The 27,720-nt window shown below is 45.0% G+C and overlaps 1 protein-coding gene across 2 annotated transcripts in view; it reads right to left on the bottom strand.

Moving 5' to 3' along the window:
* CFAP58 (cilia and flagella associated protein 58) overlaps nt 1-27,720 on the bottom strand; it is a 100,176-nt gene that overhangs the window by 49,846 nt on the left and 22,610 nt on the right. For both annotated transcript variants that reach the window (XM_074959396.1, XM_074959395.1), the window contains exons 9-13: nt 25,869-26,060; nt 15,253-15,414; nt 11,028-11,174; nt 2,224-2,364; nt 1,639-1,862 (exon numbers count right to left, since the gene is read on the bottom strand). In XM_074959396.1, coding sequence (XP_074815497.1) covers nt 1,639-1,862; nt 2,224-2,364; nt 11,028-11,174; nt 15,253-15,414; nt 25,869-26,060 — 866 coding nt within the window. The remainder of the gene's footprint in view (nt 1-1,638; nt 1,863-2,223; nt 2,365-11,027; nt 11,175-15,252; nt 15,415-25,868; nt 26,061-27,720) is intronic.

The raw sequence follows: 27,720 nt of genomic DNA on the forward strand, positions 1-27,720 counted from the left end.
TGTTGCACACGTCTAAGTGGAACAGACATATGCAACCACTCAAAGAAGATTTTACACTTCCCCATTCTGACCTCACCCACATGCTCCAGAAGTCATTCACCACTTAGCACAGGCTGATTTAATAGTCGCTGGGCACTCCCCTAAGAACCTTGGCAATCAAGGCTGTTGTGGGCACATGCTGAATCAGCACGTTCTCCAGCAGCCCTGCCTATACCACATCCTTGGTTGGAGCCAGTGCTGTGCTGGGCACCTGCAACTCCCCGCCACCCAGCAAAGGGGAGGTAATGGCTGCTTTGCCTTCCCACTTCGCCCTCCCCCAGTGGATTTCCACCTCTGAAGCTGCCAAAATCCTCAGCTGAATTTGTCTGGCTGTTTGGAAAATCCTGATGCTGCAGGGTCCTGAGTGTAGGTTTGGATGGAGTAGGGGAAGGGAAAAAAGGCATCTCCCATTGGCAAGCCAAGAAAGCTTATGGCAGAACTGGATTAAATCTAATTAGTTGTACAAATGATAAAAGGACTCCTTCAGCTGGCAGTTTTAGTAATGGTTTGGGAGTTCATTGAAGTGTAGGCTTGCTGCTGTAGTTAGCAAGAATTGATCCACCCATGGTGGCAGGCATCACACTATACTTCAATACATTCCTTGCATTTCAATAAAGGAACAGGCAACATTTGAGCAGCAGGCTCAACCCCTGCCTTTGTTTGCAGGCAGTGAATATGAGCCACAGTTGTTAAAATCCTGGGCCTGTTTCTCCAAAATTGGCATAACCCGACTGCAGTCAATGGGCCAGCACCTCAGCTGGGGTAAATCAGCGTAGCCCCACAGAAATCAATCAATCAATCCCCAGATGGGAATCTCACCCAACGGGGTTATACCAGAATTAGTGTGAATGAGGGCAGTATCACACCCTCCATCTCCAGGTTTTGGGACATGGTTACCTGCTGGAAACACAGCTCTGTTTCTTTATTAGTCCCCCAGTGATTGTACAGCAAATGACAATGTTTTCCCACCAGGAAAGAATATGCCTCAAGTATAGTAAGGTTAAAAAAAAAAAAAGGAAAACATTAAGTCAAAGTAGGAGAAGATAAATCAGTCTGGGCTATAAAACTGTGCTTTTAAAGAAACACAACCTTCAATGAAAATTTAACTAAATCTTCCTCGCTGGTCAGACTCACATATAAATCTAGCAGGATGGAACGCTGAAAACATATGGGAGTTTGTTATAAATATGTCAAATGTTCTCCTTCCTCTATGGATTGCCTAATAAAAAGCAGTTCCACTAATGTGGGCCCTGGGCACCACTAAGTAGCTCGTCGGACTGTGAACACCTTTTCTCCTGATGTCTGTCAAGCTTGTAATGTCACCAGCAACTCACAAGTCCAGGGTGAATTTTGGATATGGCTTCCTTTAGATCCAGGCATTTTTTTTTTATTTCTCCCTATTTTTTCTAATTACTGATCAACTGGTTTATGAATTTCAACTAGTTAGTGTTTGAGGTCAGATAAAGCAAACCCTCCTTCGGAGCACCTTGTTTGTCATTACAAATCTTTACCATGTGTGAAAACAAGCTTTCTCATGTGTCTCAAATGTAATGTCATGCCTGCAGCCACTAGTGAAATTTATTCATTCTGCCTTTCTACCTGAGTTCCTCCACATTAGCCACGCTCTTGCAAAGTATTCCCTTCTCCCGCCGAAGTTTCTTGATCTCCAGCTTGAGGAGTCGGATGTCTTCCATTCTCTGCCGGTACTGAGTCTCCCCCTTGTTTAGGATGGACTGCTGGATTTTGATCTTTTCATAAAGCAGAGCTAATTCATCATTGCGCCGAACAAGCTGCGACCCCAAGATGTCTCTCTCGCTGATAACCTAGGGATGCAGAACAAGGCAAGATATTAAGCTATAAAGTTGTCAGTCATAGAACATCAGGGCCTGTATCTTCATCAGTCAAGAGCAGTTCAATCAAAACGTTATTTCTTTATCGGTGAATGAAAGCTTGTTAAGGACCCATATCTCCCCCCAGTGTAGGATCAGGTTATGTAAATTGAAGTCATTCAATTGCCATCAATACAGTAACAGGTTGATTTCAATGGAGCACCACCAATTTATCCCAGCTGAAGATCTGTTCCTTAAAAAGCGGGTGGGAGGAAGAAAAGGAACAAAGGATTGTTTCTGTGAGTTGGAATGGCAATCAAGAAGGAGAAGCTCCTTCTTAATTAGACCTTCTTACCTGGTCTAATTCCTTCTTCTGCCTCAGCCTCTCAGCATCAGCCTCAGCAATAATTTTCAGGAGTTTTCTCTCTTCTGCCTCCTGTTTTTCAATAAAATGTTTGGTCTCCAGGGCTTGTTGTTTCATCTTCAGCAGCTCAGCCTGACAAAAGCAAAGACTATAGGTAAACTGTGCTAAGCAACAACTTCCCACTACATAAACGTGGGAATTTAGGGTTAGGGTTTAGAGATCGCCTTGTACTTTAATTTAGTTTCCTGTGTTGTGCACATGTTGCTAGTTCTCAAGAGGAAATAAGAAATACAAGTGAACACACAGAGAGCCAGAAAGAAATGGTGTAAACAGCACGTCAGCCATTTTTGAATCGAACTTTATACCCTGGAGAAATTCGGAAAGATTTCTTTACATTTATGGCAATGTCTTGATCTGTATTTCAGGGGCACTTCGTATAATGAAAATAAAGAAAAAATGTTGGGGATGGTAGGGGTCAGTTGCTGTCTGCTGTTACAACACAGCAGAGTTGGATTTGAAGCTAGCTTAGGTTGCAAGTAAACGTAAGTGTGAGGATCTCATCCTAGTGCCTAAAAGAGGTTAATCCATTGTGATACCGCATGGCCAGAGGGCAGCAGGAGAGTGTTAGAAGAGAGCCTTATTCCCTGTAGAGGGAAGAAAGTTCGCTATAAATTAATTAAAGCACCTGAAGCCAGTCACATGATAACCCCCCCCCCCCCCCCGCTTCAATCAGACAAGAGGAGGAGTTGAAGCAGAGTGGATTGGCATTGGAGCAGAGAGCAGTTTGGAGGGGTTGAAACAGAGTGGACTGGCGTTGGAGCAGAGAGCAGTTTGGAGGGGTTGAAGCAGAGTGGCCTGGCGTTGGAGCAGAGAGCAGTTTGGAGGAGTTGAAGCAGAGTGGATTGGTGTTGGAGCAGAGAGCAGTTTGGAGGGGTTGAAGCAGAGTGAATCGGCATTGGAGCAGAGAGCAGTTTGGAGGGGTTGAAGCAGAGTGGATCGGCGTTGGAGCAGAGAGCAGTTTGGAGGAGTTGAAGCAGAGTGGATCAGCGTTGGAGCAGAGAGCAGTTTGGAGGAGTTGAAGCAGAGTGGATCGGCGTTGGAGCAGAGAGCAGTTTGGAGGAGTTGAAGCAGAGTGGATCGGCGTTGGAGCAGAGAGCAGTTTGGAGGAGTTGAAGCAGAGTGGATCGGCGTTGGAGCAGAGAGCAGTTTGGAGGAGTTGAAGCAGAGTGGATTGGCGTTGGAGCAGAGAGCAGTTTGGAGGGGTTGAAGCAGAGTGCATTGGCGGTGGAGCAGAGAGCAGTTTGGAGGAGTTGAAGCAGAGTGGATTGGCGGTGGAGCAGAGAGCAGTTTGGAGAGAAGTAGAGGAGAGTTTGGAGAAGTGCTGTGGTGGGCTAAGAAGACCAAGACCCTAGGTAAAGGGACCCCTGGTTTGTGCAAAGGGAGGGCAGGAAGTCCCACAAGCTGAAGGGCAGGAGAGGGAAGTAGCCCAGGGGAAGGAACCGCTAGCTCTAGTGGTTTACCGCTATCCCTAGGGCCCCTGGGCTGGGACCCAGAGTAGAGGGCGGGCCCGGGTCCCTCCCTTTTCACTCCCCTCCTCTAGGATACTAGTGGGGCAGTTAATACCCCAGTTCAGGGGCAAGAAACGGTGCCCTGAACCACCACCTCCCCCCCACCCCCGAAGAGAAAGCGCGAGACCCATCATAGTAGTGCCAGCAATTTGCCACACCATCTTGCAAAACTTGGTACAGTTCAGAAGAGTTGTGAGATTAGCTATGAAGAGGGCCAGGACTGGAATAACAAGGGTTGTTGTAGGTCAGGATTAAGGCTCATGGGCAAAAATGTGTCACAGCCAGATATGGAATAGCAGAAGGCTCTGAAAGTCAAAATTAAAGTGCTTTAGCAGATTTGAGAGCGAGGCGGAGAAGGCAAGAATAGCAGGGGTCACCACTGATCAGGAGTGATACGCCGTTGCAAAACTGTGTGGAGACAGCTTGCAAACTATCTACCTGTGCTATAGATAGGACTTGACCATTGTCATGAGTTCTAAAATTTAACACATTTATCCACAGAAAGAGTAATAAGGTCTTGCTGGATTACTAAACAGGTATCTAGCACTGTTAGGCAATTAGCCGTAGTCAAGATGGCACTATCTTAATGAGGTCTGTTTGTACAGGTTCAAATGCTTTTAAGCCTGGACACAAATAAAAGAAATGCTTTAGCTAGGATCTGATTCCAAGGTGCTTCCTGAGAAAAAGCACCATACAAACGTGAGAGAATCAGAATTTGATGAAGGGTGTGCCTGAAACAGCAATAATTTAAGAGGACAGAAACTACAATTCCATCATCATAATAAAAGATCTTGTTCCGCTCTTGTTTTCTTTAATAAAACTTTTATTTTTCCATATCTGCAACATTCATATCTCTCATACTCAGTGTTGGATGCTGATCAGAATCCATCACCAGAACACAAATGTAAGCCACTTTACATTAAAATGCAATCAACAGTGTGTAAAAGCTGTCTACAAATGGTAAAATTGCCCAGGCATTTGGCAATGCTTTGTAATATTTTTTTAATATATCAAAATTCAGCATTCTCCTTATGCCACAGAAAATACAAGTTGTAAACAAGATGTGGCATTAGATGTTGGCAGGAAACACTGACATAAACAAATCCCCTCAGTGGAATGCATTGAGTACATATAAATCTGGGCTGGCGGGTAACAGTAAAGAATCTAACCACTGCTATTCATTCCATGGCCCTACAAACTCAAGCAGAAGTCTGGTGGGATTAGTGGTTTCAATAGCTACAGTATTGGGGTCTTATATACAGAAGGTAAGAGAAACAAGACTTGGTTACACACATAGTTACATTACATTCAGATAAAGGGTCAGATCCTCAACTGGTGTAAATCAGTGCTGCTTCTTTGAAGCCAGCTGAGGATCTGGCCCAGAGTGTTATTAGAAACAGGAGAACCCATTTTGAAAAAAAATGAGAATACTTTTGAACCTTTGCCAACATCTAGAACCAAATTCAAACCAGATGGTTATTTAGATTCTGAAATGTTCAGGGAAGAGGGTCTTTTAACCTTCAATCTCCAGCCGGGGCTAGAACCAGGAATGCTGCAACCCGATGAGAAAGCTGTTCCCAAGGGCTTTCTGCCTGCGATGGAACCACGAGTGCTAGAAATCTCAGTAGTAGCTATTTGTGTGGAGTCTCCCACTCAATTCTACAGGGTCAAGATTCTGATAGGTTTCGGATACACATCTCTCAACATCCGGACGCTTAACCAAACCGCTTCGAACCACAGGCCAGATCCAAAACCTGCCTAAATCAATGGAAAGACTCCTGTTGTCTCCAGTGGGCTTTGGATCAGGCCTCATGTAAAGTTCGCTCATCATGCATATACGTAATACATCTCTGTAAGTTACTGCGTTAAGCTTAAACCTCATATTTGCAGAAAAAGCACCTGTGTGAATCTTACTCCTCCACATTACACAATTTCACTTAAACTGATTTTTCAGTCAAAGCCTGCTTTCTTCATATCAGTGCAAACACGACAAATTAAAACCTTCATGCCACAAGAATAATTGGGCTCTTTTGTGCCTATGTCAGTGATTCCTCTCACCGTTCTCTACCTCTGCACTCAGCAGACACACATAGGTGAAAAAAACCACAATGCCTCAAAGCCAGTCCCTAATATGATGCTGACCCATGGACATATTTGCTAGTGAATAACTGAGTAGCTAAAACAGTGCAGCAATCAAATTGCTGTCAAACTGATGGTGGATGATTCTGAGGTGACAAGACAGGGCTGGGAACTAGTTAAGGCAGAATCCTGCCCACAGAATATTAGGTGCTGTTTGGCTTCTCTGTAACTGATATAACAACTCTAAGACAGAACCGATAGAGGAATCACCTTTTTATACAGTTCTATTGACATCCTGTCATAACTGTAATATGCTGACAGTGGCTGAAAACCTAAGGAGTCATTGGGCCATAGCGAGACATTGACAAAAAGAAAGCACTATGGAAAATGGCAGGGGATTTTTTTATGGGAGTAAGTGAAGAGAAAAATGACCTGCTATGGATACTGTTTCTTTAACTCTCAGACTTGGGAGACAGGAGCAAATTGGGTTGAGCTGTCAACACACACGTAATAATATATCCAAGGAGAGACTACAGAGAATGCTGAGAAAAAGAACCAGAGATTGCTGGGCCACTTTCCTTTTATTTAACACAGATTTTTCTGCTTTCTAGAACATACAATAGTGAAGTTTCTTTCTGGGCAGAGGGAGCTACTGTAAGATACTGCCTGATTCCCTGAAGGCTTGTGCTTGCTAGTTACACAGCAATACAGGACTGAGAACTGTGGTAGTACTGTTAGCACTTAAAGCCACAGACACAAAAGAGAAGGTTCAAGGTCTGGAGCAACAGGTATCGACCCTGCGTTGCATAAGAGAAACTGAAGATTTCCTGGACAGACGTCAGGATATGCTTCTACGGGCACAAGGCTCTGAAGATTCAGAGCAAGCTGAGCAGCGGGGACAGGAGGACGGTGAAGGAATTTGGCAACATGTGACCTCCGGAAGAAGGGGGAACGTCCATGTACCAGCAACGCAGATACAGGTAAGTAACCGTTTGCATGTTCTCTCCACAGGTACCATTGTGGGGAGTGGCCCAGATGATACGTCTGAGGGAAGGGAGCAGAAGGAGACTCCATCAGTTGAAAGGCATGAGATGCACTGCCCTAAGGTTGGGGTTCCACGACCATCACTCCCAGGAGAAGGAGGCGGGTGGTGGTGGTCGGGGACTCTCTCCTCAGGGGGACTGAGTCATCTATCTGCCGCCCTGACTGGGAAAACAGAGAAGTCTGCTGCTTGCCAGGGGCTAAGATTCGCGATGTGACGGAGAGTCTGCCGAGACTCATCAAGCCCTCAGACCACTACCCCTTCCTGCTTTTCCACGTGGGCACCAATGATACTGCCAAGAATGACCTTGAGCAGATCACTGCAGACTACGTGGCTCTGGGAAGGAGGATAAAGGAGTATGAGGCGCAAGTGGTGTTCTCGTCCATCCTCCCCGTGGAAGGAAAAGGGCGGGGTAGGGATCGTCGAATCGTGGAAGTCAATGAATGGCTACGCCGGTGGTGTCGGAGAGAAGGCTTTGGATTCTTCGACAATGGAATGGTGTTCCAAGAAGGAGGAGTGCTAGGCAGAGACGGGCTCCACCTAACGAAGAGAGGGAAGAGCATCTTTGCGAGCAGGCTGGCTAACCTAGTGAGGAGGGCTTTAAACTAGGTTCACCGGGGGAAGGAGACCAAAGCCCTGAGGTAAGTGGGGAAGCGGGATACCGGGAGGAAGCACGAGCAGGAGTGTGTGAGAGGGGAGGGCTCCTGCCTCATACTGAGAATGAGGGGCGATCAGCGGGTTATCTCAAGTGCCTATATACAAATGCACAAAGACTGGGAAACAAGCAGGGAGAACTGGAGGTCCTGGCAAAGTCAGGGAATTATGATGTGATTGGAATAACAGAGACTTGGTGGGATAACTCACATGACTGGAGTACTGTCATGGATGGATATAAACTGTTCAGGAAGGCCAGGAAGGCCAGAAAAGGTGGGGGAGTTGCACTGTATGTAAGGGAGCAGTATGACTGCTCAGAGCTCCAGTATGAAACTGCAGAAAAACCTGAAAGTCTCTGGATTAAGTTTAGAAGCGTGAGCAACAAGGGTGATGTCATGGTGGGAGTCTGCTATAGACCACCGGACCAGGGGGATGAGGTGGATGAGGCTTTCTTCCTGCAATTCGCAGAAGCTACTAGATCGCACGCCCTGGTTCTAATGGGCGACTTCAATCATCCTGATATCTGCTGGGAGAGCAATACAGAGGTGCACAGAAAATCCAGGAAGTTTTTGGAAACTGTAGGGGACAATTTCCTGGTGCAAGTGCTGGAGGAACCAACTAGGGGCGGAGCTCTTCTTGACCTGCTGCTCACAAACCGGGAAGGATTAGTAGGGGAAGCAAAAGTGGATGGGAACCTGGGAGGCAGTGACCATGAGATGGTTGAGTTCAGGATCCTGACACAAGGAAGAAAGGAAAGCAACAGAATACGGACCCTGGACTTCAGAAAAGCAGACTTTGACTCCCTCAGGGAACTGATGGGCAGGATCCCCTGGGAGAATAACATGAGGGGGAAAGGAGTCCAGGAGAGCTGGCTGTTTTCAAGGAATCCTTATTGTGGTTACAGGGACGAACCATCCCGATGTGTAGAAAGAATAGTAAATATGGCAGGCGACCAGCTTGGCTTAACAGTGAAATCCTTGCTGATCTTAAACACAAAAAAGAGGCTTACAAGAAGTGGAAGATTGGACAAATGACCAGGAATGAGTACATAAATATTGCTCGGGCATGTAGGAATGAAATCAGGAAGGCTAAATCACACCTGGAGTTGCAGCTAGCGAGGGACGTTAAGAGTAACAAGAAGGGTTTCTTCAGGTATGTTGACAACAAGAAGAAAGCCAAGGAAAGTGTGGGCCCCTTACTGAATGAGGGAAGCAACCTAGTGACAAAGGATGTGGAAAAAGCTAATGTACTCAATGCTTTTTTTGCTTCTGTCTTCACGAACAAGGTCAGCTCCCAGACTGCTGCACTGGGCAGCACAGCATGGGGAGGAGGTGACCAGCCCTCTGTGAAGGAGGAAGTGGTTCGGGACTATTTAGAAAAACTGGACGTGCACAAGTCCATGGGGCCGGATGCGTTGCATCCGAGAGCGCTAAAGGAATTGGCGGATGTGATTGCAGAGCCGCTGGCCATTATCTTTGAAAACTCATGGCGATCCGGGGAAGTCCCGGAAGACCGGAAAAAGGCTAATGTAGTGCCAATCTTTAAAAAAGGGAAGAAGGAGGATCCTGGGAACTACAGGCCGGTCAGCCTCACCTCAGTCCCCGGAAAAATCATGGAGCATGTCCTCAAGGAATCAATTCTGAAGCACTTAGAGGATAGGAAAGTGATCAGGAACAGTCAGCATGGATTCACCAAGGGAAAGTCATGCCTGACTAACCTAATTGCCTTCTATGATGAGATAACTAGTTCTGTGGATGAAGGGAAAGCAGTGGAGGTGTTATTCCTCGACTTTAGCAAAGCTTTTGACACGGTCTCCCACAGTATTCTTGTCAGCAAGTTAAAGAAGTATGGGCTGGATGGATGCACTACAAGGTGGGTAGAAAGTTGGCTAGATTGTCGGGCTCAACAGGTAGTGATCAATGGATCCATGTCTAGTTGGCAGCCGGTATCTAGTGGAGTGCCCCAAGAGTCGGTCCTGGGGCCGGTTTTGTTCAATATCTTCATAAATGATCTGGAGGATGGTGTGGATTGCACCCTCAGCAAGTTTGCAGATGACACTAAACTGGGAGGAGTGGTAGATACGCTGGAGGGTAGGGATAGGATACAGAGGGACCTAGACAAATTGGAGGATTGGGCCAAAAGAAATCTGATGAGGTTCAACAAGGACAAGTGCAGAGGCCTGCACTTAGGACGGAAGAACTCAATGCACAGCTACAGACTAGGGACCGAATGGCTAGGCAGCAGTTCTGCAGAGAAGGACCTAGGGGTGACAGTGGACGAGAAGCTGGATATGAGTCAACAGTGTGCCCTTGTTGCCAAGAAGGCCAATGGCATTTTGGGGTGTATAAGTAGGGGCATTGCCAGCAGATCGAGGGACGTGATCGTTCCCCTCTATTCAACATTGGTGAGGCCTCATCTGGAGTACTGTGTCCAGTTTTGGGCTCCACACTACAAGAAGGATGTGGAGAAATTGGAGAGAGTCCAGTGAAGGGCAACAAAAATGATTAGGGGTCTGGAACACATGACTTATGAGGAGAGGCTGAGGGAACTGGGATTGTTTAGTCTATGGAAGAGAAGAATGAGGGGGGATTTGATAGCTGCTTTTAACTACCTGAAAGGTGGATCCAAAGAGGATGGATCTAGACTATTCTCAGTGATAGCAGATGACAGGACAAGGAGTAATGGTCTCAAGTTGCAGTGAGGGAGATTTAGGTTGGATATTAGGAAAAACTTTTTCACTGTGAGGGTGGTGAAACACTGGAATGCGTTACCTAGGGAGGTGGTGGAATCCCCTTCCTTAGAAGTTTTTAAGGTCAGGCTTGACAAAGCCCTGGCTGGGATGATTTAGTTGGGACTGGTCCTGCTCTGGGCAGGGGGTTGGACTAGATGACCTCCAGAGGTCCCTTCCAACTCTGATATTCTATGATTCTGTGATTCTATGAAAAGTTAAAGGAAACAAAACTTGTAATCACAGAGTCAGATTCCAAGCCCAGAAGGGACCACTCTGATTATTTAGTCTTATCCTCTTGTATAATATCCTCTTCCCCAAAATAATTCATAATTCTATTATAATAATAATTTTATAATAATAATTCCTATTCTGAGGGCCAACTATACAGAGAATGATGCAGTCAGCACACCCACAAAACCCTATATGTGTGAGCACAGTTTGGGGTTTTGAAAGAGAGGGAGAATTTAAACTTTCAGCAGGTAATCTAGGAATCTGACGACTACAATTTTAGGTGCAGAGAAACAAAAGGATCTATTCTTCCATCACAAACATGGAAGACTCATACCTGTAAAGGCCCCTGAGAGTTATTCTTCAATTACAGAATAGTTCTTAAAGAGTTCAGCAAAGTACCATGGGCCAGGGAATATGAAAGAACTTTCGAAACCATGTCCTTTCCTTCCTAATGAGTCCTGGCAAATGCCCCACAACTAAGGTGCCTTACCTTTAGAGCCTCCTTTTCCTTTTCTATTCGTTGATGTTCCAGATGTACTTTCACAAGAGCTGCCTCTTTGGCTGTGATCTCTTCTTTAAGTTGATCAACCTGATGAGTCATGATCTTCAGTTTTTTCTTCATTTCGGCAATCTCATCCTAATGGGACAAAACAAATGTTCACCAAACATCTGTCAGGGTGATCTAGGTATATTTAATCCTGCATCGGCACAGGGGGGATAACTAGGTAACCTCCCGAGGGCCCTTGCAGTCCCACATTTCTATGATTCTAAAAAGGGATAAAAGAGAATTCAATTATTTTGCACCTGGAAGTTCAAGCTATATTGACACTTGAAATTAAACCACAGCACCTGAGAGGAGAAGACTCTCAACCAAATCCTTATCCTACTAAGCTGTGCATACAAGACATCACTTTTAACGTTAGCAAAGAAAAACAATTCCATTAAATGATCATTTGATGTTCATGCTGGCATGATATTGCAGTAATCAGACTGTTAAAAGGACATTGACAACAACAATAAGCCTGTGAGCCACCTTATTTAGAGCGCTGGACACATAACAGGACCTAGCAGTGGATATAAGTGAATAATGCAGCTGTGATCCTATCCATCTGTTTTCATGACTTTATTGGCTTGTTCTTCAACAAACATTTGTACAACTGTGCTTTGTTTGCACAAATGTTGGGGGAAGAGCTATTATTTTTCCAAATGAAAGTACTCATGTGCCAAGGCATGTCTCTGTAAGCAAATGAGCATAATCCTTCACAAATACCCATGCACACATCAGAAGTGGTCAGCCAGCCATCTCTTATATGCAGGCTTTGATTATTTGGGACTGAGGGTGTTAGGAGGTAGAAAGGTCCCTTGGCTGAAGGCATTTTTCACATGTTCCAGCCCCAGAATATACAGCAAGGTGTTTGAAGTCAAGTTAGATAGCGTGGCAGAGAGATCAGTGACTGTGTATAACTATCCTATGGAACCACTTCTATACACGTACGTATACGGTCCTATATCCAGAGAGTCACCTGCTAGTACAACATTGGGAGGCTGCTTTTGTTTGTGACTGATAGTGACTGTGAGGAATGGTGACAGAAAACTGGAGGACAGTACATTCAATACATGCAGATTTGCTTGGTAGATAAGTGAAATATTTTTGCATAAGACTCTTAACACAGCAGTTCTCCAACTCCAAGCCTCTGGCCAGTGTACTGACAAAGTTAATCAAATGAGACTGACGATGGGTCACAGCACTTTTCACAAATAACACTGAGGCATATACATTAGATTTATGATTGCAGTGACCGGTTGGTAACAGTGTGATATGAAAAGATCAGTGGATTCAACACATGTATTTGGCAGATGCCTGAAATCGTGTGCAGTAAGGGATTTGGGAATACACTGCAACTCCAGAAACACTGCTGACCGGTGCTGTGGTATTAAGTCAATTAAATGACCAGACAATGATGTAACCTTTGCCACTAGAACTGCGCATGTGCATATACAGACAATTACTCATGTAAATGTAACAGGGGAAAACTAAATGCAAGAAGAAGACGACCAGATATTTTAAAATCTGGTGCCTGGATACATACCCAAATACACTGCTATCTTTGTGTGTGGAAGAGGACATGAAGGGTCACGTGATTTTTGCAAAGGACAGGGTTAGTTTCATTTAAATAAACAAATAAATGTGTTCCCAATGTTTGAAAGAACCCCAAAGCTGAAAGCATGCTTTCAAATCCAGCCAAGAAGTCCCTTTCCAAGAGATTTTACTGAATTGGAGATTAGGGTGTCCTGGAGAGCAGAAGCATCGTGGGCTGGGCAGGTTAACTGAGAGCCTTTCGTTATTAAACAATCCAAAAATATCCACAGCTAGCTTTCTTCTATCTAAACAACCTTTTGCCAATTTATATTACTTCCCAAGAGGAATTACTATTTTGCATAGTTTTTAAGCCAAGCCATTTTTTCTCCATGGCTGGCTGGCTTGTTACTGAACTATGAATTACTATGTTTTTATTTCCACATACAGTACAGTGTGATTACAACCAAAAGGATGTTTTATCCTCAGCAGTCTTCTGACACACAGAGCTGTCAGCTAGCACAAATTATAAATCAAATAATCCATTAAAGGGTAAATTAATGGCCTCTGTAGTAGGTAGTATCCTGCACAGATCTTTGTGTGGGCTGTATATATACATACACCATGCCAGGGCCTCCAACTGAGACGTCCTTAGTTAGCTAAAGAGTTTAATGCGTCAGAGTGTATCTGACAATTCTGTAGGAGGGTGCAAGAAGTTTGTGTTCTAAATTGATACTGTATCTTTAACAATTATAAAAGGAAAGTAATTTAGTGTTCTCTACATGCTTCACCTGGTTTTGGTGCCTTTCTTGGTATGAACATGTATTAGGATGGAGGACCAATGAATTATGAAGCATGTGAAATTCAGGCACTGTGAGTCCAAGAAATGCCGTTGCACAGCCAGCAATCATAAGGTTGCCAAAGCTTCGGTGGCACAACAAGATGGACAAAATCTGAATGTCCAGCCAGACCACCTTAAGGACCTAGCTAGAATCAATCCACTTGATCTGCCAGGAGGCCACATTTGGGATCTGCCACAATGACAATGACATGCTTGACCCTTATTTCTGCAGATGCTTCACACATGCAAACATTCACACGAACATTAGCTACCCATCCTCAATTACCAAGTGTTATGTTGTCACAGCCCTTACTTGGCCACAGAGAGGAAGTACAGGAGAGCAGCCCCCTCCCCATTACTCTCCTGACCAGCTCTGCTCAGATAGTGACTCCAGCTGCAGTGGGGAGAGCAGGAGCTATTTGTCTGAAACGTCTGGCTGTGAGCAAAGGTCGAAGAGAGCTTGGAAGTCACAGGAGTCTTGGATCCACCTCTGCTCACTGGTGGCCAGAGTTGCTGGTAGGATGCACAGAGGGAGCAAGTAAGCTGCTCCACGCTAAGGGGTGAAGTAACTTACTCCTCCCCAGACTTGGGGTAGTTCTACACTGAAACCAACGGGGCATGATAGCAGGACGTGTAGACATACCTCAGCTAGTTTTAATCTAGCTAGTTTGAGTACCCATATCACTGAAGCCATGGTGGTACAGGCTTCAGCATGTGCTATACAAGCCCACCCAAAACCCTGGGTAATTACTCGGGCACCTAGTCTGCAGTGAAGCTGGTGCTGCCAGAGCTTCACTGCTCCAGGACCTTAGCGAGCTAGATCAAAGCTAGCTCAGGTATGTCTACATGACCTGCAATGGCACTCCCTGATTATAGTAGAAACATACCCAGAGTGGGGAACAAGTAGGAAAAGTAACTCTCTGGCATAGCTCATTTTCTGGTCTGCTCCTTGAGCAATGCAGCTACATGCCACCCCTTACTCAGGGTAGATTATAAATGTCCAGTGTGATCTATATATTTATCTTATACTTCCTTGTTCTCTCAAATACTCTAAGGCTCTAAACCACAGTCATCCACAGCCCAGACTCTGCAGTTTACTATAGGATTTCTGTAGTGTTTAGGTCCTTACTGTTGAATAATGCACTATATTTTTATACAAGTGATCTTTACCTTTCCTCCAGTATTGCTGGAGGGATTCACAGGGAAAAGGTGGAGGATTGTAATCTGAGGGGAATGACAGTGCCTGAAATTCACAAGCCAGGTGGAAACATTTAGTTATGTGGGAAAATGCTACTTCACCTGACAAGTGTTTCTTCCATTGCCGCTTTCTTATACATGAGTCACAGCAGCGAGAGGGTGCAGGGGATGGTGGTGGGGGTGGGGGGTGTTCATTTTCACTTATGTCATGTCTGCCATATTCTTATACCAAACCTAACAGAGGGCAGAGAAGAGGGGAGGAAGGAAAGAAAGGGAAAAATTTCTCTATATGATATGAATATATCTCTCCAAAGTGCCAGGGTCCTTATGCAAAGCAGGGAGCAGTCCAACATTGCACCCAAGGACTGCAAATTTTACTTCTCAATCCAAATGCAAACTGTCCAGATTAGCAGATGACCTAAAAAATTAATGCCCAACACACACACACACATACATATATAATATACACACACATATCACCTGTGCAGATTTTATTTATCTGTCTTTCCTTTCCAAAAGTATAAATTAGAATGATTTTCTTAAAAAAAAAAAAAAAAAAAAACAAGCAAAAATCACAGAGTAAAAAATGTATTCTTGTACCTGAGCTTCAATCAGATTTTTACTGTATAGGTTCCTGTCTGATCTCACGGCTTCATACAGATTCTGTTGCTGTTTTAATTTAGTCTCCGCCTCTGCTATCTTCTTCTTGTAGTCAAAGATCTGCATTTCCCGCACTTTGATATCTTCCATGTGCTGGAGGACCTGGAGCAGAAAATAGGAAATGAACATGATTAAACCATCTTCCCATGGTTATCAGGCTGGGACAAAACTTTGTGATTTTCATCTAAGGTGGCAGCTGCAAATCCCTATAATAAGAATCTGTGCCAACAGCCACAATAGTTTGGTCCAAGTGGGAAATTTAACCTTTCTGAGTTGCTGATTTGGGGGAACATTTTATTTTTATCTGATGCCTAGGCTTTGGCTCAGATACAAAGGCAGAATACACATACATTTTAAGGTCAGAGCAACACAAAGCAGCATTCATAGGAAAAGTTATTAGGTTTTTTAGAAAGCCAGGGCCAGAGTTCAGATATTTACCAGCTACTCATTAGGGAGAGAGACAGAAAGAGAATATGTATGATATATTCCAACTGGTTACGATTGCAGATAGATCATTGTGAAGGACAAGAGGTTTCAGTCTCTCTTTCTTCCTTCCAGTTAAATGTTGTTTGAACTAATATCTGATCCCAAATGTTTGATGGATAATTACAGTAATAAGGGAGTCAATCAACTATATTTACAACTAAACAGCCAGGTAAGAAGCCACCATAGTAGCATTCATGAGGGGCTGGGAATGGTGAAGTGTGGAGACGGATGGTGGTGGATGGATTTTGATGAGGGATATTTTGCCCAGGGAAGATCACATTTGTTGCTAATGGAGATGGAGAATTTGAGAGGGAGATCCTTATTAAAGTGTTGGTGGCATACCACTTCAAGGGGAATGACAAGTACTATGTTAAAGAAGAAACAACAAAAATGGTTTGCCTGATTATTTTGCTGGACTTTTTAGTGATGCTCTATCAAAAATAAGCCCCTTCACCCTGCTGGCGCAGATTTCATAACAGATGAGCATAAACAAGCAGCACTGTATGGCTATTCAACCAGAATGCACCAAATATTGCACAGAAAGAAAACTAAATATGGGCAGGGGCACAAAGTGAAGAATATCTGCTTTTGGTTTCATCGTGCGGGGCGGGATAAGAATTCCACCTTTAAAATGAGCAGAAATACCAAGGGGTATAAAAACAAATGAGGAAAACAGCTTTATGCATAGACATGCAGGAAGAATAAACTCTGAATTACAATTGCAATTCATACCCAAGTGTCTGGTCTCCATTCTTTGAAAGTAATCGTTCAAGGAGCAGTAGAATTTATATTCATATAAATTCACGGGAAGAAATATAAAAATGTTTGGAACAGACACGCAATAACAGCAAAGTTAGCAGTTAGCATAGTTGTCCCCTTCTGTGAATGTGACAGCAGAGCCAATGTACTGTAAGGTCTTTAGGGGGCTGGCTATGGGGCAAGAGCTTAATGAATTGATTACTCTACAAGACACCTTCACCCAACTCTGGAGACTAAGCGTATCTAAATATAGAACGTTTTATCACAGCAATGGGGCTGGAGTTCCAGCACATTTGTAGCTGACTGCAGAGGAGCCCAGAAACTGCTTGCAATGCAATATGAAAGCAGAGTCCCAGTTTATAATCTACTCCTGCCTCTTCTTTTTGTGTTAAAACAATTTACCAATAGTAATAAGAGTGAGATAAAATCAATAAAGAGTGTTTAAAATCTGCAGCGTAGCCTAGTGACTCTATAAGCTGAAGCAGGATTTGAAAGTAGGTCACTGCATTTGTAACTCTTTAACTTGTATTTGATGCAACATAAGTAATAAACTTCTAGACTAAGTTTTCCAAGTTGGTACGCATGGTTTTTACGCTGACTACGCCTTTTGTGAAGTGATGAAACTCAAACAATTCCCCTTTACAAATACCAAAAAGGCTCGCACAGTGTGATCCAGGGGCTGATTCTGTGAGGGGCTGAGGGCCCTCAAATCTAATAGGGTTGAAGGCACCCAGCAACATTCGAGGGAGTTCACTTCTGTGCAGAGGGCCATCACAAAGCCTATTCATTTACATACCATTGAAGCTAGAGTGACCATATTTCTCTATGCTCAATACAGGACACCTGGTAAAATTACTCATATTCAAGCAAGTTCAACAGCAATCCATTGGAACTATGCAGTACAAACGTTCAAATTAACATCAAGTTGACTGAGCCCCTGTTAAAAAGAAATACTGCGTAGTTGGATTCTTTTTATTTACCTTATTATCTTTAAGGCTTTAGGGTTCACACGGGGAGGGGTGACACACACACAATCTCATACACCTCTCCCACAGAGGGGGGTGACCGACCGACCCGACCCGACCCTCCCTGCCCAGCACTCTCCACCCTCCATGCCTGGCTGGGCCCCCAGGATGGACCCGCCTCGCCTGGTACCTGGCACCTCGTCTTCCCGAGGCAACACGTGGAGGGCACGCAGAATCACATGTCCCCTCTCCCCAGATTTCTGCCAGGGTTCACACCACAATGTGGCCAGCAGCCACCCTTCTGCACTCTTCAGGAGGGAAGGGATGGGAGCTGCTTCCATACGCAGGGGAGGAGTGGGGGAAGGGATGACCTGGCCCTTGTCTTTGCAGAGCTCATCTCTTTCCCTTCCCTCCCTCCCTCCCTCCCCCTCCCCACTCCCATGTGCTTGGAAACAGCTTGTCCCTTCCTGCCCACACAGTGTCAGAAGGCAGCTAACACCTCGCAGCTGCTGCTGGCCACTGACATAATCCAGCCACCCACTGACACAATAACCCAGCCGCCTCCTGTCCTCCGTCCCACCCAGCCCTTCCCCCTCCCCCACCCCAGGCAGGAAGGGGATAAGCCCTAAGGATGCATTGTGCACTGGGGGCCCGAGGAACCTGACTGCAGGGGCTTCAGCAAACCGGGCCAGAGAGGTGGCTCAGCAGGGGAGGGTTCCTAGGGGACGGAGCAGCCCCGTGATCCCAGGGAGCAAGACCCAGGGCGGGGGGGTGCAAGACACAGGGAAGGTGTTAAGCCCCTGCCCCGGGGGCTACTGTGGAGCCTGCAGGTTTGGGGCATGAACAGGCTGGAAATTGCTTTCCCCACACACACACTCCAGAGCTTAGCTGAGGGGCGGAGAGGCTTCCCGTGCCAGCGCTGTGTGCGGCTTTGGCACATGAAGCCCTACTATGAGGACTTAAGTGAGAATTAAGTGATGTATGGGCCCCATGCTAACCCTCTAGACGGGGTGTATTTTACCCTAAGGCAGCACAGGAAAGAGGATATTTTTGGTCTGGTAAATCCTTTAATTATGAAAATGGTAGTGCAGCCCAGAGGCACATGTACAACCTGAAAGCAACTGACTAGAGTACATGGTGACAGGGTCCCTTTAAGCTCCAAATTTGTATCAAGAAAACTAATCATTCATATGTGTATTTTGGCAGGAAGGTGATTTCCTTGCACTCATGCAAAAACCAGAATCTGCATAATTACTCCAGATACTGAGTGCATAGTTGAGAAGGCCAGTTAGGCATTTGCCTTTAAGCTAAAACATGCGCAATTATACTGATGCAATTTTGCATCGTGTGCCACACCCAGTTTTGTAGGGCATGAAATTAAACAAGACTACAGTATAAAGACTGAGCAAGATCCTTGGCTGTGGGCAAGAAGTGCATGGTGCAGATCAGAATGGGGGTGCCAAGGTAGCCTTTGTACAACCCTGATCTTGGCATGTTAGAGCAACCAGAAGATTCCTCTACATTACACTGCCTGCCAACAGCCTCCAGGGGACAATGTGGCAGCCAGGAATCAGCCAGGTGTGAGAATCTTGGCCACATCCCCTTTTCCTCAGCCATGCGCCTTACACTGGTGACATAGGATTCTTTAGTAGGGCACTTTACACTGGTGGAGGGGCACAGTGTGGCCACAGCTTAGCAAGGAAAATCAGCCATTATTTTGAGGGAGCTTTCCGTTGTAGCCTCGGACCTCTTATGTGTATATTTGGCTATTATTTACTTCTTCACCATTCAGTTCAGTGAACCTGCCCAAGAACTCAATATTGGATCCTCGCTTATTTGCTTCACTTTATTTAACCGCTGTGAGATCTTGAGAAGTTCTGCCTATGTCTTAGATGTCCTGCTATAGCATTAAGCTTTCTATAGATGAAGCGTATTAAAAAAGAAATAGGTTTCTGGATTTTCTTGGGTATGACATTAACCTTGTAATGGGCTTTTGGAGATACAACACTGCTTCGTAACCTCTAGTTAACCATGGCCAGGGAACAATGACAGGTGAGATTGAAGGGTTTATTCAGCTGTTTGCTGTCCAACAGATTCTGAGTGGTGAGTCTGAAGCTGCAAGAGGGAACAGAGATTTTAACAACAACTTGAAGTTTCAGGTGAAAACAGCCTCCTTTCTAAAGAGAAATGTCCCACTAACACTTGTAGTGAGTTAATACAGCCCACACAGGAAAGATTTTCCTCTCATTTATACTGGTGTAAATCAGGATTCACACCACTGAAGTCAATGGAGTTACACCAGTGTAAAAGTGGTGTAGGTGAGCAGAAAATCAGGAACAATGAATAGAAGGGTGAATCTAGCACGGCTTCTCGCCATAAAATCCTTTGCCATCCTGGCTGTAACTTTAAACAACAGGCTATTCATCAGATTCCTGAAACAACAGTATTGTAGCTCGAAGGGCACAGTCCTGCCTTGAACTTACAGACCTGTGTTAGGGTCAGTGTGGCATGGCAGGCCCCAGCAGGAGCTCTGGAAGGCACTGGGCGTCAGACAGGCATTCCTAGAGTCCCTCAGGAGCACAGCAGCTGTGCCATCGGGATATATCATGTGCCCCCAGGAGGCTGGCTAGCTCCACTGATTGGTGCAGAGGGGATGACACAGCCATGGCTGTCCACAGGGGAGAGCCTCTCGGAAAAGAATCTTCCCCCCAGTTGGCATAAGGCTCCTCTATTGCAGTATAAGGGCTGCCACTACCCCACAGGTTACTGTGCAAGGGGGAATGGCTAGCAGAGAGATTTGCATAATCACAGATATACCAGCCTCACCCAGAGCCCTGCCCTCAAAAAGGAAAGAGCAACTGAGCACAGGGAGCCTCTGCAGAGCACACACAGGGCGTGAAGCTCTGCGCTAGTCCCAGCAACTTGCTCCAGTCCTGATGTGATCAGGGATCTCTGCAGCTGCACAGTGAGTCTGGATTTGCCCCTTAGTGAATCAAATAAGCGTAAAAATCCCCTGTAAATGGGTAAACACAATACAGGCACCATTACACAAACAGCCCTAGAGTCACAACCCCCATTTCCTGAGGCTCTGAAACAGTGAGGCCACTATTCCATTGACCACACTTTGCCATGGGTGATGTCTGACAGGCTCTGAGACCACTTGAATGGGTGTTTTAGGAGTGGCCTACACCTGCAAGGACTTCACGTCCCACCACATTGCATTAGATGCACATGTGTTAGGGTAAAAGGGTTATGGAACTTTCACATTAAATGCCAAAAATGTTGCACCCAAAGTGGAAAAGTCAGAAAACCCTCAAGCATTCATCCTTTTCACCCTAGGTACAAAAAAGTGTGCACAGCACTAATCAGAAATGCATAGTTCTATAGCAAGATCCTTGCCGTTCTGATTTCTGTGATTTACAGCTTGACCGTACTTTATAATGATCCTAACTCATAGCTACATGATTAGATGCAGTGCGGGGAAGTATGTAAAATGTGACTTTGGAATAAAGAGAAATCTCACTTAAATGGAATATTATTCCAAAGAAATGATATGAAGTAAGCCAGACAAGAGGGTATGTATCATTCAAAGATGATTTAGAAGCCACTGATCACATGAATGTGTAAGAGGTAATTATAAAGTGAGAAGGTAGCAAATAACTTGTGAGTTGAAACAGCTTGAAGGCTAGCTTCCCAGTAAATCAATGAGCTTCTTGGAGAGCTCTGCAATGTGATCTTCAGCAATTAATGGAACATGTCATCGTCATGTTCCTGAGCACACCATATGAAATAAAGCGGTACAGAAGGCTAAAGCTTGCTCGGGAAGGACAGGCAGGGAAGAAAAGGAGGAGGTGTTGCCTTATGTATTAAAAATGTGCACACTTGGACTGAGGTTGAGATGGAAATAGGAGACAGACTTGTTGAAAGTCTCTGGGTAAGGCTAAAAGGGGTAAAAAGCAAGGGTGATGTGATGGAAGGGGTCTACTACAGGCCACCTAACCAGGAAGAAGAGGTGGATGAAGCTTTTTTTAAACAACTAACAAGATCATCCAAAGCACAGGACTTGGTGGTGATGGGGGACTTCAACTACCCAGCCATCCAGAGGGGAAGGATAGCTCAGTGGTTTGAGTATTGGCCTGCTTAAACCCAGGGTTGTGAGCTCAAACCTTGAGGGGGCTGTTTAGGGATCTGGGGCAAAAATTGGGGATTGGTCCTGCTTTGAGCAGGGGGTTGGTTGGACTAGATGACCTCCTGAGGTCCCTTCCAACCCTGATATTTTATGATCTGATGGGGAAAATAACACAGCAGGGCACAGATTATCTAACAAGTTCTTGGAATGTATTGGAGACCATTTTTTATTTCAGAAGGTGGAGAAAGCTACTAGGGGAGAGGCTGTTCTAGATTTGATTTTGACAAATAGGGAGGAACTGGTTGAGAATCTGAAAGTGGAAGGCAGCTTGCGTGAAAGTGATCATGAAATGATAGAGCTCATGATTCTAAGAAATGGTAGGAGGGAGAACAGAACAATAAAGACAATGGATTTCAAGAAGGCAGACTTTAGCAAACTCAGGGAGTTGGTACATAAGATCCCATGGGAAGCAAGTTTAAGGAGAAAAACAATTGAAGATAGTTGGCAGTTTTTCAGAGAGACATTATTAAGGGCACAAAAGCAAACTATCGCACTGTGTAGGAAAGATTGGAAGTATGGCAAGAGAATACCCTGGCTTAACCAGGAATCTTCAATGAGCTAAAACAGCAGTTCTCAAACTGTGTATCGGGACCCCGAAGTGGGTTGCAACCCCATTTTAAGTCCGCTCTGGGGTCACCAGAGCGGACTTAGACTTGCTGGCATCTAGGGCCAAATCCCGAGCCCCACGGCCCAGGACTGAAGCTGAAGCCCAAGAGCTTCACCCTGAGTGGTGGTGTTCAGGTTACAGTCCCCCTGCCTGGGGCTAAAGCCTTTGGGCTTTGCCCCCCCAACAGGGCAGTGGGGCTTAGGCAGGCTCAGGCTTCAGTCCCCACTCCTGGGGTCGTGTAGTAATTGTTTTTGTTAGAAGGGGGTCACGGTGCAATGAAGTTTGAATATGAACAAATAACACAAGTATATAGGGACAAACTTAGAAAGCCCAAAGCACAAAACAAGATCAGACTAGCTAGAGACATAAAGGGTAACAAGAAAACATTCTAAAAACACATTAGAAGCAAGAGGAAGACCAAAGACAAGGTAGGCCCTTTACTCAATTAGGGGAGAAAAACAATACCAGAAAATGTGGAAATGGCAGACGTGCTTAACGACTTCTTTGTTTCGGTTTTCACCAAGAAGGTTGGTGGTGATCGGATGTCTAACATAGTGAATGCCAGTGAAAATGAGGTATGATCAGAGTCTAAAATAGGGAAAGAACAACAAGTTAAAAATTACTTAGACAGGTTAGATGTCTTCAAGCCATCAGGGCCTGATGAAATGCATCCTAGAATACTCAAAGAACTGACTGAGGAGATAGCTGAGCCATTAGAGATTATCTTTCAAAAGTCACGGAAGACGGGAGAGATTCCAGAAGACTGGAAAAGGGCAAATATAGTGCCAATCTATAAAAAGGGAAATAAGGACAACCCAGGGAATTAGACCAGTCTGCTTAACTTCTGAACCTGGAAAGATAATGGAGCAAATAATTAAGAAATCAATTTGCAAACATCTAGAAGATAATAAGGTAATAAGTAACTGTCAGCGTGGATTTGTCAAGAACAAATGGTGTCAAACCAACCTGATAGCTTTCTTTGACAGGGTAACAAGCCTTGTGGATGGGGGGAAGCAATAGACGTGGTATATCTTGACTTTATTAAGGCTTTTGATACTGTCTCGCATGACCTTCTCATAAACAAACTAGGGAAATGCAACCTAGATGGAGCTACTATAAGGTAGATGCAGAACTGGTTGGAAAAATCATTCCCAAAGAGTAGTTATCAGTGGTTCAGTCATGCTGGAAGGGTATATTGAGTGAAGACCCGCATGGATCAGTTCTGGGTCCAGTACTGTTCAATATCTTCATCAATGATTTAGATAATGGCATAGAGAGTACATTTATAAAGTTTGCGGACAATACCAAGCTGGGAGGGGTTGCAACTGCTTTGGAGGATAAATTATAATTCAAAATTGATCTGGACAAACTGGAGAAGTGGTCCGAAGTAAATAGGATGAAATTCAATAAGGACAAATGCAAAGTACTCCACTTAGGAAGGAACAATCAATTGCACACATACAAAATGGGAAATGACTCTCTAGGAAGGAGTACTGGGAAAAGGGATCTGGGGGTCATAGTGGACCACAAGCTGAATATGAGTCAACAGTGTAACACTGTTGAAAAAAAGCAATCATTCTGGGATGTATTAGCAGGAGTGTTGTAAGCAAGACACAAGAAGTAATTCTTCTGCTCTACTCCATACTGATTAGGCCTCAACTGGGGTATTGTGTCCAGTTTTGGGTGCCACATTTCAGGAAATTGAAGAAAGCCCAGAGAAGAGCAACAAAAATTATTAAAAGTCTAGAAAACATGACCCATGAGAGAAGATTGAAAAAAATTGAATTTGTTTAGTCTGGAAAAGAGGAGACTGAGAGGGGACATGATAACAGTTTTCAAGTACATAAAAGGTTGTTACAAGGAGGAGGGAGAAAAAAACTTCTTCTTAACCTCTGAGGATAGGACAAGAAGCAATGGGCTTAAATTGCAGCAAGGGAGGTTTACGCTGGAAACTTTCTAACTGTCAAGTTGGTTAAGCACTGGAATAAACTGCCCAGGGAAGTTGTGGAATCTCCATCATTGGAGATTTTTAAGAGCAGGTTGGACAAACACCTGTCAGGGATGGTCTGATAATAATTAGTCCTGCCATGAGTGCAGAGGACTGGACTAGATGACCTCTCGAGGTCCCTTCCTGTCCTATGATTCTATGATTCTACAATAGGAGGCAATGGACACAACAAAAAGCTTTTGCGCAGATTCTCCAAGTAGCCCATGTATCACAGACTGGATTGAATTAGTATGTTCAGAGGTAATAGGGAATTTTACAAATCCCAATCCTGTGAAGTGCTGAGCTCTTCTTGCAGAGTGCTGAGCATCCTCAACTCCTACTGCCTTCAGTGGAATTTGAGGGCACTCAACAGCTTGAAGGATCATCTTTGCAGCTTAAATAGGGCTGAGAGAATAAGACATAAATGAACACAGAATACATCTCCATGGCTCAGAAGCAACATGTAGGAGACCTAGGTTTGAATCTCAGACTATTTCGCATTCCCGGAGCAGGGTGGTTGGGAGAAAAGCAACGGCAGCACACTCAGGGTACATCTACACAGCAAAAAAAGACCTACAGCAGCAAGTCTCAGAGCCCAGGTCAGCCGATTTGGGCCCATAGGGTACGTGCTATGGGGCTAAAGATAGTAGTGTAGATATTTGGGCTCGTGCTGGAGCCCAGGCTCTGAGACCCTCCACAAGCCCAAGTCTGTTGACCCAGGCTCTAAGACTTGCATTGCAAGGGTTTGTTTGTTTGTTTGTTTTTCGCTGTGTAGACATACCCTCAGATCCCAGTGGCCTTGCCTGGTGTATCACTGCAACCTTGCATACCTGGCCTTGCATATCACTATCACATTCACTGGACCTCCCAGACAGAGCAGAAACATAGTAATGTGTCTCATACACAGAGAAAGAAAAGTGACTTAAGCAGGGAAAAGGAAGATATTGATGAAGGAGCAACTTTGATTTGAACCTAGGCCCCTGGAGATATTAACCTGTAAGTAATTAACCATTGGAACAATTTACCAAGGGTCATGGTGGATTCTCTATCACTGACAAGTTTTAAATTGAGATTGGATGTTTTTCTAAATATCTGCTTTAGGAAGTATTTTGGGGAAGGTCTCTGGTCTGTTATTATATAGGAGATTGGACTAAATGATCACAGTGGTCCCGTCTAGCCTTGAAATCTATAAATCTATGATCAGTTTGTAAAGATCACCTTGTAGGGCAATACCAAGGCAGCAGAGCCAAAGAGAAGTTGGTTAAAAGGTCAGGAAAATCTGGCAGAGGATGGACATGGCCAAAATTATTTTTAAACACATGGAAGATAGGGGAGAAAAAAAAGATGCTAGCCTAGAACAGTGAACAAATGTACAAGACAGTCCTGAGTGCAATGATCTGCCTAAAACCCACAAGCTTTATTAAAATCTTTGTAAACTCTCTGCAGACCATTGCTCAGTCCTACCTATCAGCTAAATCTAGAATGTCAGGAACTGAATCTACTCTCTTTCCAATTTTGAGGGGGAGAGATGGATGAATCGTGTGTACACAAATCATCTCATACCTTCTGGGTGAGTTCACTAGCTTCATTGATATAACGGTCTCTCTCTTTTTCCAGCTGGTAGATGATCTTCCTCTGCTTCTGAGCCTCATCCTTATAGTTCTGAATTTCTTCTTCCAAGTTCCTCTTGGACTGTTCATGGAGCTTCACCAGGTTCAGCTGCTTTTGAGTGACACTGGCAGCCTTTAGCAAGTTCTGCAAAAAGAATCCCAAAACAATATCCACCCATGTCTGTAACTCAGAATGCTGCACTGTACACACTATGTTAAACACTAGCTTCTGTCTGAGTGGGTTAGGGATGCCCTAAAGTCATTACACATTATCAGATCTGCTAAATTAACGACACTCAGTCTCCAAATATGATCATGAGACTGTCTCCATGAGTCTGACAGTCACTAAAGCAGTGGTCCCCCAACTTTTTATGGCACGCCCACCCTTACCCGTAATGTGATCTGTCCATGCCACTCCCCAACCTCATCCCCCACCCTGGGCCAGGAACGGGACCATGGTCGGGGCCAGGGCCCAAGGCTGGAGCAAGAGCTGCAGGTGGGGCCACGGCTGGGAGCAGAGTCACAGCCAGGGCCAGGAGTGGGGCCGAAGCCAGGAGCAGGGACAAGGCCGGAGGCCAAGGCTGGGAGCAGAACTGCAGTCAGTTCGTAGTGGGGGCTGGGGGCTGAGGCTGGGGGTGGGGCTGGGGCCACAGCCAGGAAACTGGAACGGAGCCACAGCTAGGATGCAGTCGGGGCTGGCAGCTGGGGCCACGGTCAGGAGCGGAGGTGTGGCTGGGAGCCAGGGACTGAGGTTGGGGCCATGGCTGGGGGCAGGGCTGGGGCGGGGGCCGGAAGCGGAGCTAGGGCCAGGACCAGGAACAGAGCCACAGCCAGGAGGACCAGGAGCCAGAGCCATGTCTGGGGGCAAGGCCGGAGTACAGCTGGAGGCAGAGCAGGGCTGGTTGGCACTCCTTCCCCACCCCCAATGGGGGCTGGCCCAGGCCCCGCTGCACCCCACCCCGAACGTTCCTCCGCATGCCCCTCGGGGGGGGGGAAAAACCCACAGTTTGGGGACCACTGCACTAAAGAATGAGGCAGAGCCCCGTGTTGGACTATTTTTTTTAATCTCTGCTCCCATCCCACCTTGCAATACCCACTCCTGCCCACTCCCGCATTGTTTCTTACGGGTTTATCCCACTCCCACCCAAACCTCAGATCCCACAAATCCCGCAAGAGAGACAGATTCCCCATGCTACTTAAAAAACAACAAAACAAAAATTAAAAAAAAACCCACCTCCGTTAATATATTATATACATAAAGGGAATTCGGACACAATTTTTACCACTAAAAGAATAAAACAAATCTTGCTTAAACCATGTAAAAAAATACTTTAACTCCTGTTGTAATAGACACTAAATTTCTTTCTATTCCTTGCTTTAATTTAAGTATTAAAACCTTTATTTTTTTTTAAAAGAAAAACTTTCTTTACCTTGCTGAAATTCTATTTATGACAAACTGACCAGAGATTTAGTGTTTTCCCACAAATTACTGGAGTTTGAGTTTTTTTGCCACACAATCGTTGCCTCAACAAATTACATTTTACCCGCTCCCACTATTATGGCAGCAGGTCCTGCGGGAGCTCCTAGTCCTGCTAGAGGGCTCTAGAATGAGGCAGTATTTTTGAATTGGAAGCTGGGCTACTGATGTTTGCATTACAGAAGGAATGGAGAGGGTTGTTCATGAGGGGGAATAATGAAGGCACTGGGGAACACCTTCCAGTCTCATTTTCTAGTAACCAGGTTGAACATGTAAACTGAGCAAGGTTGGCCTGCAAGTCATAGAAGGAGAATAAACAGGACACCAA

The sequence above is a fragment of the Natator depressus genome, chromosome 7 (assembly GCF_965152275.1).
Source record: "Natator depressus isolate rNatDep1 chromosome 7, rNatDep2.hap1, whole genome shotgun sequence".
Lineage (NCBI taxonomy): Eukaryota > Metazoa > Chordata > Testudines > Cheloniidae > Natator > Natator depressus.